This window comes from Terrapene carolina, unplaced genomic scaffold (assembly GCF_002925995.2).
Source record: "Terrapene carolina triunguis isolate 2854851 unplaced genomic scaffold, T_m_triunguis-2.0 Scaffold67, whole genome shotgun sequence".
Taxonomy (NCBI): Eukaryota; Metazoa; Chordata; order Testudines; family Emydidae; genus Terrapene; species Terrapene triunguis.
In genome coordinates, this window is record NW_020664418.1 from 11,889,525 (window position 1) to 11,903,361 (window position 13,837).

Consider the following 13,837-nt stretch of genomic DNA (forward strand, 5'->3'; position numbering starts at 1 on the left):
AGCATGGCTGGGATACTGCTACACTCTGGCATTCTGTGGTCTGTTGGGGATCACAGTTAGCGGTCTTAAGTTTGAACAGCCCTTAGATTACTCTAATCCAGGGGTTCTCAAACTGGGAGTCGGGACCCCTCAGGGGGTCACAAGGCTATTACATGGGGGGATTGCAAGCTGATAGCCTTCACCCCAAATCCCACTTTGCTTCCAGCATTTATAATGGTGTTAAATATATAAAAACGTGTTTTTAATTTACAAGGGGAGGTCGCACTCAGAGGCTTGCTATGTGAAAGGGGTCACCAGTAAAAAAGTTTGAGAACCACTGCTCTAACCTATGCAAGGGCCAGTACAGATATGCAAGGAGAATCTGAGTATGTCTACACAGCAAAGAAAAACCTGCAGCTGGCCTGTGCCAGCAGACTTGGGCTGAAGACTTTCGGGCTTGGACTGGCTGGGACAGTCTCAGACTTCAGGCTCTGGAATAAGCCTGGAAGTCTACATAGCAATGAAACAGCCCTGCAGCCCGAGACGGCTGGCATGCGCCAGCCATGGGTTTTTCTTTGCCGTGTAGACATACACTCAGGGAGCTGTAACCAGCTCCTAGATAGGCACTTCATTGCACCAAATAGCTCTTACAATCTTGCAAAGATCTATGTACTACCTATCTTAAAAGCAAAATTTTCTGCAGATTTGTGGGATCTCTCCATTTTGGAGAGCGTGGATGTGGTGTTAACTTTCCTAGAGATACCCAGGTCCTATTGTTGAAGGCACATATCTTTCTAAATAGAAAGCTAACAGTAAAAATAAATCTAAGCTTGAGTGGGACTGATGCCAGTGGGTATAAAACTGGAAAGATTTCACGGCAAATATTTTCAAAAGTCACTAATAATTTTGGGTGCCCAACTTGAAGCTTGTACAAATTGGCCAATTTTTTTATTTTATTTTTTTTAAGTGAGCTCAAATTCATTTCAGCACTCAGAAATGCTTTCTAGTAGTTTTTATTTACTGTAATCTTCTTCTTGTTACATGAAATATTTTTAAATCTGTTTTGCTGTTCCAGAATGCTTTCCTTCGTTGGGATGTGTGAGCAATTATCAACGCAAATAAATAGACTTTATGCATTTCTCAAACTGATAGGAGGAAGTGATTTTTATGCTATCAATATATTAAAAACAATCTTTCAGTGGGACTTTGGATTCAGCCCTTGCACCTCAATCTGCCTAATTTTCTGTAACAGGTAATAAAAAAATCTGTCTTTTTTCCAAAGAGCTGAAATAGTCCCCCATTCTTCCTCACATCTCCAGACAGACCCTTATAAACAGAACAAACCTGTATCCAACTTTGCGAGAGTAATGTAGGCAATTCTCCTTGACATGGGTTTGGAAATGGGCTGATCGGCACAGTATCCCGCACTCTGGGCAGCAGTAAGGGGACTTGTGAGTATGGATTCTTTGATGAGCACAGTAGCAGCACTGGTTAGGCAGCATCATCTGGCACACTTGACAAGTCTGGAAAAGAAAAAAAAAATCATATTAACCATTTATTCTACACAATTTTTTTCTTAAGTGATCTAATTTCATCCTAGAATCATTCAAATTGGAAGAGACCTAAACGATGCCTGGTTTTGCCTAGTACATCTCCACTGATGGAGATTCCACAGCACCTTGGCAGCTTCTTCCACAGCTGAACTCTTAAAAATTCTTAAGTTAGAAACTATTACAATGGGATCACCCATTCCAAGACCATGTCTTGTGTCACTCATAATTCTTTTAAAAACTTTCACCTAATAGGCTGAAATCTTCTATATTTGGTCTCTTCCTCAAAGTACATTGTTCTGAAAAACTTCAGCAAAAACCGTTCAGTCATTTTTTCGGGTAAGAGGCGAGAGGGAGTAAAATAATTAATGTTTCCTATTATAAAAAAAAAACCTTGCTTTAACAAACACAACAACACACCTTTAATGCTGAAGTCACTCTGGTAAAATGTTGGAATTTGGTAGGGAAGTACCCTGCACAGAGAAGTGCATTTGAGTGTCCCTTGGAAAACTGCTTTTGACTTTGACCAAGTTATGAGCCTTCAAAAATTACACGCCACCCATACTGTACATTTTGCAAGGTTTTTCTTGCTAATCTTGTATAGTGTGAAACTAAGGAAGGCAAGAATATACACACATAACTTGGTTACACTTTGAAGGAGCCCCTTCCTCAGTTTCTGCAGACCTTATGTAGTCCAGCACTCCTGCGTGTGCAACTGGAAGGAAGGGCCACTACTGTGTGTGTTAGAAGTATAGGTTTGCAGGGAAAATTTCATGAATTTGGTATGTAAATTTTCTACATGAACATGGTTTCAATTCCGATGGCTCCAAAACCCGCTGGCACTCAGGCTCTAGCAACCCCAACTCCTCTCACTTCCCCCAACAGATTCAAGAGATGGTTGACAATCTGCGAAGGAGAACAGTAAGGAAATGCCTGAGCAGGTGTACAGCTGTGGTAGACATCTGCCATGCAGAGCTCTGCTCTGCTGTTTAGTGGCTCTGTATGCATATACTCCCCAGCTCCTAAGTTTCACGGGTGAAAGATTCTCTCATAACGTGCTTGGGAGTGTTCTGATTGAGTCCAGCTAAACTGCTCCAGATCATGGAATTCTTATTTACTAACCTTTTTCTTTCAAAAGCCTTGGAAACCTCATTAAAGAAAAAAGTGACACTAAACAACATTAAGAGGGCTCAATGAAACTCTCACAAGTAGGCCTGGCAGCATTCAATTTTTATTTTTTTATAATTTCAACAGATAATTTTGAAGCATTGTTTCTATTTTTACCAATTTAACTTTTCAAAGTTGAGCAAAATTATGGGTTTTAACCTTTTTTTTAAATTTTTATCTATTTAAATTTTCACAGTGTGGGAAATTAGGAGGGGTGAGACAATTATTTAACAGTAGACACAGAGATTCAAAAAATTAAAGCTTTATGACCGTTAACACAAATTATCAACAGTACATGTCAAAACACATAAGTAAATATCCTTAAATCAAAGTTCTCAAGCAGCATTTTTCTTACTTTGCCTGTCTGTAAATTACAATGATCATCAATGGAAATATTTTTTGTTAATTTGTGTGTGTAAAGTGAAATTTACTTTTACCAACAAAAATCGAATCTTTCCAAGCCAAGTTATAAGTCAGTGCCCAGTCCAAATTAAGGCTGCATACACTACGTTAACCATGCCTCCTTGTGGGTGTGTGTGGATCTGTATTTATAATATCACAAGCTATTTCTACAGTACAACATACAATAGTTATTTCCTACATCCTTAAATACATGTGCATAACATTAGCGTTGTGTACTATGCTGTGTGTATGTCAGAGTCCTTGAAAGTGATTTATGTGAAAAGTATATAGTAAGCCACATTTACCTACCATATTTCAAATTATAAACTACAGAAATAGTGAAAATGAACTGGTATATACAGTCCACCTAAATTGATAGCTATGTCAGTGTCATAATTAGCTGCCTCACCTCTTGAACTGCACCGAAGGCAGGCTGTACTATATGCCAAGCTCTCTGGAGTAGCTCATGAGCGTGAGTGCCAACCTCAGGGTAGACTGTCAAGGAACAGGGCAAAAACCCCAAACTGGTTGTATGTTCTATAATTAGATTTCACCAACCAAGTATAAAGTGTGACCGCCTCAAGCTCTGTAACAGCTTTAACATGGAGACAGTCCCCTTGGGCACTCCGAGCTATCTTACCACCCAGGCAAGCCTGCCTTTGCGATAGATGATCCCTTACACCAAAAGTCTCAACAATATTCAGGTGACTACTCCCAGTCTCACAGGACCAGTCACTTACCCCAGGTAAATTGTACCTTAGAGATCTCTCTCCAAGGACAACACTTGCAGTCAATCCTGTAATAAACTAAAGATTTATTAACTACGAAAAAGAGTTATTTACAAGGTTAAAGCAGGTAAATATACACACAAACACAGGAGTTACAGTCTCAGGTTTCAAAAGGAAATAGACACTGCTGTAATATGCAAGCTCTGTGTGTCCTTTAGGGCTAACTGAAGCTAAGCAGCTTGGGGACCCCTTGTTTATGCTTGGAAATATTGCTCTCTCTGAATTTCAAGGAGGTAGAGATAAAAATGTTCTAGCATTTTCTGACTTTTGAGGCCTTAACCATGCACCCTTTAAAAATACTCTTATGTGGTTTTAGCTAACGGAATTAATAGCGCTGATAGTTAAGGCCTAACATTTTCCATTAAAAGACCCTCGTTTTCAGTTGCTCATAACTGTGAGAAACTTTAATTGTTAGGGCTGAAATTTTCTAGGTTTAGTCCAGGGGTAGACAACCTATGGCACGCGTGCCGCCTGATTTTCAGTGGCACTCACACTGCCTGGGTCCTGGCCACTGGTCTGGGGGGCTCTGCATTTTAATTTAATTTTAAATGAAGCTTCTTAAACATTTTAAAAATCTCATTTGCTTTACATACAACAATAGTTTAGTTATATATTATAGACTTATAGAAAGAGACCTTCTAAAAACATTAAAATCTATTACTGGCACGCAAAACCTTAAATTAGAGTGAATAAATGAAGACTCGGCACACCACTTCTGAAAGGTTGCCGACCCCTGGTTTAGTCTCTGACTCAGATTAGATTGGTTAGAAAAGTTTGAGAAAAAATGATGCAGCTGTTTTCAAGAATGTTAAAAGAAACTGACTGCCTTCCCCCTCACAGCCTCTGAACTCCAGAACTTCCATAATTTTATAATGAATTTGCAGTGGGCAAGTGGATAGTCCCTACGACTTCAGCAACATGAAGAGTACTTTGGCTCTGATCCAATATAACAATTTTAAGCACAAGAGTGGACTGGACTATTCACGTGCTTAAAGTTAAGCATGTGCTACGTGCTTTGTTGGATCAGTGCCAGAGCACTCTGCACCTTGCAGGATTAGGCCCAAACTCACTATTTGCATATGTACAGCAGAACTTGCTCAGCACTGCTCCCTTAATATTTTGAACGTTCCAACTGAACTGGCCTAGCCATCCCTCTTACATTTACATATCAACAGGTAAACTGTACCTGCTCATCAACAAAAATAGCCTTTGGCCTATCGGAGAGTGCACTGGGCTGGGAGTCAATGAGACCAAAATGGCCTGAGAGGTTCCACCAGATGACTTTTGTCAGATGTTTGGAATAAAACGCAGGTCTATAATAAAGCTGCTCTAAATCTCATTCACATGGTCACAAGACTTCTCAGAATAAATATGCCAAATCTATGTGCTTAGTTTTGGAGAGATGGTATCCGGTCTCTGACCGTGCCTGGTACCAGATGCTTCAGAGGAAGGTGAAAAAAACCCTTAAGTTATCAATGATGCAATAACCTCCCCAACGATTCCTCAAATCTTCAGTCAGAAGTTGGCTTATGCCCTAACTTTGTTTTTGTTCATTTGTTTTATTAATTATTATTATTATTATTGTAACATTGAGCACTTTCATTATCTATATAAATGTCTAGTCCATTTTTTAACCTCAACGTATGGCAGTCAGTTTCACAGGCTAATTGCGTGTTCTGTTAAACCTGGTAAAAATAATTTTTAAACCTGCCGCTTTTCAGTTGCATTACATATCCCTTTATAGAGTTATACTTACATAGATCCTAACACCAAAGGGCCAATCATAATAATCTAATCTGATCTCCTGCATAACACAGGCCATAGAATTTCGCCTAATTCCAGCATCAAGCCCAACAAGAATTGTGCCTGAACTCCAGTATATCTTTTAGAAAGACAGCCAATCTTGATGTAAAGACTTCAAGTGAAAAAGAATTTATCAGGAATTTAAGTTCTTCCAATGAGTTATTATACACCACATTGTCCACACTAGACATTTTACTGAGTTAATGATTTGCCAATTGCTTGTAAAAGACAGCGTTGACACTCCTCAGACATTAGTTCTTTACCCTAGGAATTGGACTGCATGCAGCTTATTATAACTATTTCGGTTGGGGGGGGGGTGATTTTTTTTATTGAAATACTTGTACATCATTTAGTGTGGACACAGTTTTATCAGGATAAAGGTGCCTCATGATTGTATAAATTAATCCCCTTCCCATATGGGAATAAGCACTTTTATACTGGTATAACTGCATCTACACTAGGGGGAGTGTAGGGAGGGATAGCTCAGTGGTTTGAGCATTGGCCTTGTTAAACCCAGGGTTGCGAGTTCAGTCCTCGAGGGGGCCGTTTAGGTTCTAGGCAAAAATCTGTCTGGGGATTGGTCCTGCTTTGAGCAGGGGGTTGGACTAGAAGACCTCCTGAGGTCCCTTTCAACCCTGATATTCTATGAATCCCATAAAAAAAGATTAAATTTCTATGAATCATATAAATTTCAATATATTGGTACAGCTGAAGTGGTACAATTTATGTGGAGACAAGGCATGGGGCAAAGAACAAATGTTTATATCCTAGAACAAATATTTGGGTAATGTTCACACTAGCCTTTAAAGATGCATTATCTACAGTTAGTTAACTGGCAATCAATCAATTTGAGTTACAAAGTCTAATGTAGACCAACCCACTGTTAAAAAGGTGAGTCTTATTTCCAGTCTGAATTTGTCTAACTTCAAATTCCAGCCATTGGATCTTGTTTTGCCAGTTCTCCTTACTTTCTGGAATGCCAGCCCCAGGGCTACCTCCCTTGTTCTAGGCACCCACCACTGGAGTTAGCGCCACTCCTCTGTAGTTCCACTCCCCAGGCACAGCCTGCCCAATCACTCCTCTTTCCCCCCCCCCCCCCCGGCAAAGCAGACTTGACTGCATCATCTATAGCAGCCACCAGCTATAATCCCTAAATACCTAGCGTTTTATATTCTCTCGTTCTGCCCAGTCTCTTTCAGATAATGCAACAACATCTTCCTAATACTACACTTTCCCCCAATATTTTTACTAAATAACAACGTAACATTTATTACCTTAAGCCATTTAAATTCCTCAAACAGCTTTTCCCTTTCTTCCTCAAAGCCCTTACATACCCATAACAGTTAATCAATTGTTTCTTCTACCAGACAGCACGCACATAGTCCGTCTTTGTGATTACTGATTTGATTTTCATTAAAATCACAATGGCCAGTGAGTATTCCAAACAAAATCACTTCATTTTTCCTATCCGGGCCCCAAAGCATGACATTATCCTCAACTCTAGTGCACAATTCAAAAAACAGTCTTCCTCATTTTTTGTTGATCTAAATTTTTTGCCATTCCTCTTTTAAATTTTTTGTACTAGGCTTTTGAATTCCTGTTTACTTAAGGGCATTTCTATTTCAATCTCTATTTCTTAGAGCGCTTTTAGCTGCTTTGTTAGCTATTTTGTTCCATTATCCTGATATGTGCTGGGATCCAAGCTAATGCTACATGTATCCCCATCTGTACTAACTTATTAGAAATATAATTTCATTGATTAAATCACTTCTACTTACAGATGCACCCTTTTTATTGCCATATGATCTGCTTGAATCTGAAAAAATGACCCTCGCTGCAGTTTAACACTAGCATTATTGCTACTAGTATGGCTGTCATGACAGCTACAAAATTGGATATTCTTTTACATGCACTAATTCCAAATTTTGGTATACAATATGCTGTCCCTACTCTTCCTATTTTTTTTTTTGGACATATCTGTATATATTTTCAAAAACAACTCCACTTTTCCACTATATACTGGCACACTTCATTTTTGATACCTATAGTCTCCTTTTAACGCTTAAGTTTCTAAAATAACTCTAAATCCACATTTGAATCTGTGCTTTCCATCCATAACTAATTTTCCCATGACTAAAAGTTTTGAGTTCATTTAGCTTCTCCTTGTCTTTCAGCTCATGCATGCACATTTTAATTCGAATGGCATGTGGAGTTCTAACACTGTGTGCTTATTGAATTTCCAACAATCGTCATAAATGTGGATGGTACTTTCATCACTGCAATTCCCTTTAACTTTGGCCCAGAAAGTTAGGTCCAGCAGTTTCAGTCGTAGTGTTACTGGCATTTCACTAGCAGCTCTGTGTAGCGTGCCTATGGGTGTAGTAAAAAAAGGCACCTCACACAACTTTTAGTGCCCGTGCATGTACAAAATCTGATTTTGATGCTGACCCAAAAGCTTGCCAGCCACAGTTGATAACCGGTCTGATTAAGGCTCTCTCTGTATACCACCAGCAGTGTTTTCCCTATTAGCCCCCCAATTAGCCCCAGCAATACTTTTAAAGCAGGTTGATCCTTCCTTTGCATTTATGTTTAACAGTCTGTATGACAGGGTGGATAAAAATCAATGATTTAAAAAAAAAATCGGATTTTTTTGATAAAATGCTTTTTAAGGGGGGAAAAAAGCAATCTAAACATAGTTTTAATTAAGATACATTATAGATCAACAATATCTCATCATGGAATAGGGGTTATACATTCTAATTCTATAGTATGAGACAATATATTCATGTAATGTTTAAGAAAAGTTTTGTGAATGAGTTCCAATAGTTCATGGATTAGGGACCCACTCTTACGGGGTTCCAGGGCCTTCTGTATAGGTTATTTAGGTTAACCTTTCTATCTACCCAATGGGGCTTAGTCTAGAAGATACCATCAGAGATGCTTAGTTTTGCAGTTCTCAAACTGTGGATATGTGTCTCCAGAGATAACATGCTTGTTAACAGCAAAAATGTTTTTAAACAAATTAATAAATAATATGGAGAGGTGAGAAATAACAGACCTCAACCCTATTGTCCCTCTGCAAATTTGTGTACACAGAGTCAATCCCTTACCTCTCTCTAAAAGTGCAAAGTTTCAAAAAGTTCAATGAATTGAAGATCGTTGGGGGTGGAATAGAGCTGGAAAGGAGAAGAAGTCTGGAGATAAATGTGATAAGGGAGGGACAGGCAGTAGAAACAAAAGTGAAACTGTTTGAGCAACATATTCCAGAAGTCTTGAGGTCTTTCTGAGCATAGCCTTCATTGATTTGAGATCTACCATACCATTCTCTCACTAGAAGGGTAAACCTATAATGGCAGCAGGCTGTAAAAGAAACCCAGTTTGGGAATAAGAACCATACAAGAAATATATGTTTGCTGATGTTTTAAAGGAAGTCACACCAGTGAACTGGTGGAAGTCACTTAAGCAACTTGGATTCAGAGACTGTTGAAGTGAAAAATCTCACTTTTAACAGCAGTAGCTTCTTCTGCCGGTGTAGAAAGAATATTTTCTTCCTGTGGAAGAATTCATTCCAAAATGAGAAATCGTTTGGGACCTGAAAAAGCAGGAAAACTTGTTTTTCTTTTCCAGATTATGAACAAACAGGAAAATGAAGGTGAAGACGACTGAGTTAGCTGCAGAAGACAATATTTTAAGTTTCTCATGTTCACCTGGCTGACATAGTCGATTTAATTCTTTTTTAAATAAAATATTTAACTATTTTAGTTAAAAACAATTTAACAAAAACAAACTTGATTTTAAAAAACTTGAATGTTTAACTAAATTCAAAAATTCATATGTTTGTTTTGTTAAAATATTATGTTTGCTGTTGAAGAAAAAAATCCAGAATACATAATGTTGTTGTTTTAGTTAAATGCAACAATTTAAATGTCTGTCTGGTAATGTTCTCCTCCTAATACAGCATGGCAAGAAAATCCTCCAAATATTAATGAGTAACCTGTTGAATTGGAGATAATTTACCTCCCAATGACTTCATAAATATCTGCTTCAATTACCTTTGGTAAATGAAATAACTAAATCATTCATTTTCTGATATAGCTGTAAAACTAATCTGAAAAGTTTTCAAAATAAATCACTTTAAAGATGTATAGTGTGTACCTTCTAAAAATGAAACCTACATCTATCTCGGAGTTGTGAAGAATATGTATTAAGCTTATAACACCCAACAAGAATGCACTTTTATGTAGAAATCCATGATTAAATCGAGTCTTCCTGACTAGTGATTTACATCATGATTTAAATCAATTTGATTTAAATCAATTCCACCCTGCTATATGATCTCTCCAAAGTAATTAAATATCAGATATTACCCCAGGGATTTAAGTCTTTTAACTATATCTAGTTATTCTCCATACAGACACAGTGTGCACTCCTTTGTAGCTTTCCTTTTTGTAAAGATCAGTCCTTTGGTTTTAGCAATGAACAACTTGAAACCTCATGCATTTCCCCAGCCTGAAGTCTCTCGAAATGCTTTGCTGATTCTTTCAGATACCTGCTCTTAACCCACAGAGCACAAGCAATCATATGCAAACAAAGTGACACCTACACCAGCATGTATTTATTTTGCATGTATAATACCATCATAATATTAAATAATGTAGGGCTGATGACACTTTCCTGAAGTGTACCCATTTTTAATATTATATATTTTGGACATAACATTTCCAACTCTGACCTACATGGTCTATTTACTCAAAAATTCTCTAAACCATCTGTTGTTCTTCTCCTTATCAGTATTGTACCTTCTTTGTACAATATGCCTTCCCTCCACAACACGTTATACGCGTCTCCAATATCTAGGACAGCTATCATGAAACCTTTGTTTCTCATACTTTTTTGTATTTCAGTTTCCAATTTAACTATATGTTCGATGGTTCCTCTTTCTCGCCTAAAACCATGCTGCACCATATGCCATTGTTTTCCAAATAGGCAAATAATCTTTCATTCACAATTGTCTCTATAATTTTACTGAGACAGGGCATAATGGCAATTGGTCTATAGGTATTCACTTTTGTGGACAGTGTGTCTGATTGTCTTACTGGAATTATTACTCACGTTTCCACCCTACCAATATCACTCCTTGTTTCCATACAATATTATATAATTCCAAAAGAACCATCAAACTGCTGTCCGGAAGATATCTAAACATTTAGATTATATAATCTTTACCTGGGGATGAAATTTTGGTTATATCAATACCTTTCTCAAGTTCCCGCATATAAAACCTTTAAATCAATACAATATCTTCATGTTTTCACCAACTATATAATAGTTCATGCCCCTCTTCAATGAATTGTCTTTTAATCTGGTGAAAAGCTGCACTTTGATTTTCAACATTATTCACACCTCAAAGTTTCTACTAAAATTTTTGCTCTCTCATTATCAGAACTTCTAACTATTTTGTCAATCCCAATAAGACCTGGCATATAGCTACTCTTATTCTGAATCCCATGCATTCTTCTAATTTGCCTGTATATTTCTGATGTTTGGGTATCTTTATTTAACCTCACACAATACTTCTTCCAACTCTTTGTGCTATTGCCTTACTTCTTTTATACTTCATTAAAGCTTCACTATTCATTGCATTTTTCATTTTCTTATAGGTTCTGGTCCTTTCTTTAACTACCATTTTGCATTCCTCATTCCACCATGGAAGTGAGTTTTTAGTTTTGGGGTACTTCAATAGCTTAGGTATAGCGACAATAGTTGCAGCTATTATCCTCTTTATTACATTGTTGCTGAAATTCTCCATGTCATCACTCACACAGTGTTCATTCACAAATTCAGCACAATTACTTGTAAACAGGTGCCAGTTAGCTTTCTTAAAATTCCAGGTGGATAATCTTCCATTATCTTCAACCTTACCTTGCCCTTGAAAAGTAGTAAGTACAGTATAAGGAAATGATTTCTCCCCAGTCCTTCTTCGTTATATATTTCCCAGATGCATTTGCTCGCAATATCTGCTGTTATAATTCCGACGTCTAAGCAAGAAAACCTACCATCCACTACAGTTGGATGCCATCATTTAAACCACTAGATTATCATCACCTATGAAGCTTTCTAGGCATGTTCTTCTTTCCAACAACTTATTATGGCTGTTAAAGTCACCACATATAATACATGTGGTTTCAGTGTTCACTATTTTTTGTAATTCTGAGCTTGCTAATTTCCCACATGAGTTACAGATATTATAAATTCTTAAAAAAATATTTCTCTTTTGCATTGGAATATCAACAGCATTATATTCAAGACATACTTCTTCGTTCTCTACTTCTACGTAGTTTAATGTTTCCCTTAGGAAAATACAATCACCTCCTCATCTACCCAGTTTTTAGTCTTGCCTATAAGCAATATACCTTGGAATTTCAAAAGCAAGATTTTCAACCAGCCATGGTTTCATGGATATATATATATATCTGGTTTAGTTCTCATTTCCAGTATATTTTCTTTTAGTTTTTGACCATGTGCTCTCAAACTGGCCGCATTCCAATAAAATATTTTGGTTCCCATCTGTATCATATTTCTCCATTACCCTCATTCAAGATTGCTACCATACAAGTATTTTTCCACTTGATGTGCAATTTATAACTTCTGTCATAAATGCAATAACACTTTTTTTTTACTACTAATGTATCACCTATTCCTTGTGCAGTGTTTCCCATTTTTTTTTTTTTAATAGAATGAGGCTGTCTCTGCAATTCCCCTTTTCCTGTGCTGATTTTCTCTTCCATTTCTGCCTGAGGTTTTGAAAGTCTCCTAAGAGTTTCTGCATAAGACAGGTTATTAATGATTTTTGTCTTTTGTATGTTTTTAGCTTGTCTTGCCGCAATACATGCTCTGTATGCTGGACTGTGACTACCACCGCAGTTACGACACTTGACCTGTGTCTCCCTTTTATACAATTTTCATATGAATGCTCACCCCCACATTTACCGCATCTCATTTTCCCTTTACAAACGTGCTATATGCCCATACCATTGGCACTTCGAACTCCTTAGAGAAGAGGGATATGTGACTTGGTTCTAAATATCTGATACCCTAGTACAGTGGTTCCCAAACTTTAACAACCTGTGAACTCCTTTCACTAAAACGTCAAGTCTCGCGAACCCCCTCCTAAAAATGAATATTTCCAGGGATTGTCTCCTTTACCTGAGTATAAATTATAAAAGCAGTGATCTTGGAAATATAACATTTGTTTTTATGACATGCTCATTACACACTTATTTATAATTACAATATTTTTATTACATTATGAAAACGGCAACACTCTTTCCAAGATCTCACTTTCGTAGCTTGTATCACTTTGAATAAACCTGTTATAAGACAAGGCTCCTATGTTTCATCAAGGAGTATCAGATGCAAAACAGCATGAAGGTATTTAAGAAGCCAACTCAAAGAGCTCCTCCTATACAAGCATTCAGGTCTTGAGCAGTCCAGGCAAACAACGCACGTTACAACAAAGCTTAAACTTGTTCTTCATAATAATTTTAAAAACAGGACACGCTGTCTATTTAATTTTAAATACAGCAAAAAATATCCACCTCCATTTCCATTTCTTATAAAGAGCCTTGAAGTTTAAATCTCCTCAGTGTGATAGATATGCTTGCTTTGATCTGCTTAGCTCTTGGAAGTCCAGGGGCTCCGGGCTGCTGGCCCCGTGCTGCCCAGGGTCCCTAGGGAAGCTCTGTCCGCCATTAGGGAATTTTTCCCCAAGAACTCCCTGTAACATTTCGCAAACCCCCAGGGGTTCACAAACCCCAGTTTGGGAACCTTTGCCCTAGTATTACTTTTTTAGATAGAGTCCTTACTTAAATGTAATCCGTACAGTTGCTGATGTCTTATTTCCTCCTCCTCTTTTACTAATCAGCCACTTACTAATACTGTATCTTCACCTATGCTTTGTGTTCTCTCAGCATTGGTCAGCTCCAATGGTACCTCTTATATTGCCCCCTTTGTTTCAGTCAAATACTTTGAAAGCTGGCAACTGTTTTAACTTTTATTGAAGTTTTACTTTTTAGCAGTTTATGAGTCTGCTCCTTATTTTTACATTCAACTAAATGCCCCATCTTGCAACTTCCTGGTTATTACTAT

General features: G+C 37.5%; 1 protein-coding gene across 1 annotated transcript in view; it reads right to left on the bottom strand.

The window, feature by feature from the left end:
* The window catches only part of ZNF592 (zinc finger protein 592), a 93,861-nt gene that overhangs the window by 37,876 nt on the left and 42,148 nt on the right, over positions 1–13,837 (bottom strand). Inside the window, exon 3 of the mRNA XM_024210453.1 lies at positions 1,324–1,502. Within this exon, the coding sequence (XP_024066221.1) occupies positions 1,324–1,502 (179 nt within the window). The remainder of the gene's footprint in view (positions 1–1,323; positions 1,503–13,837) is intronic.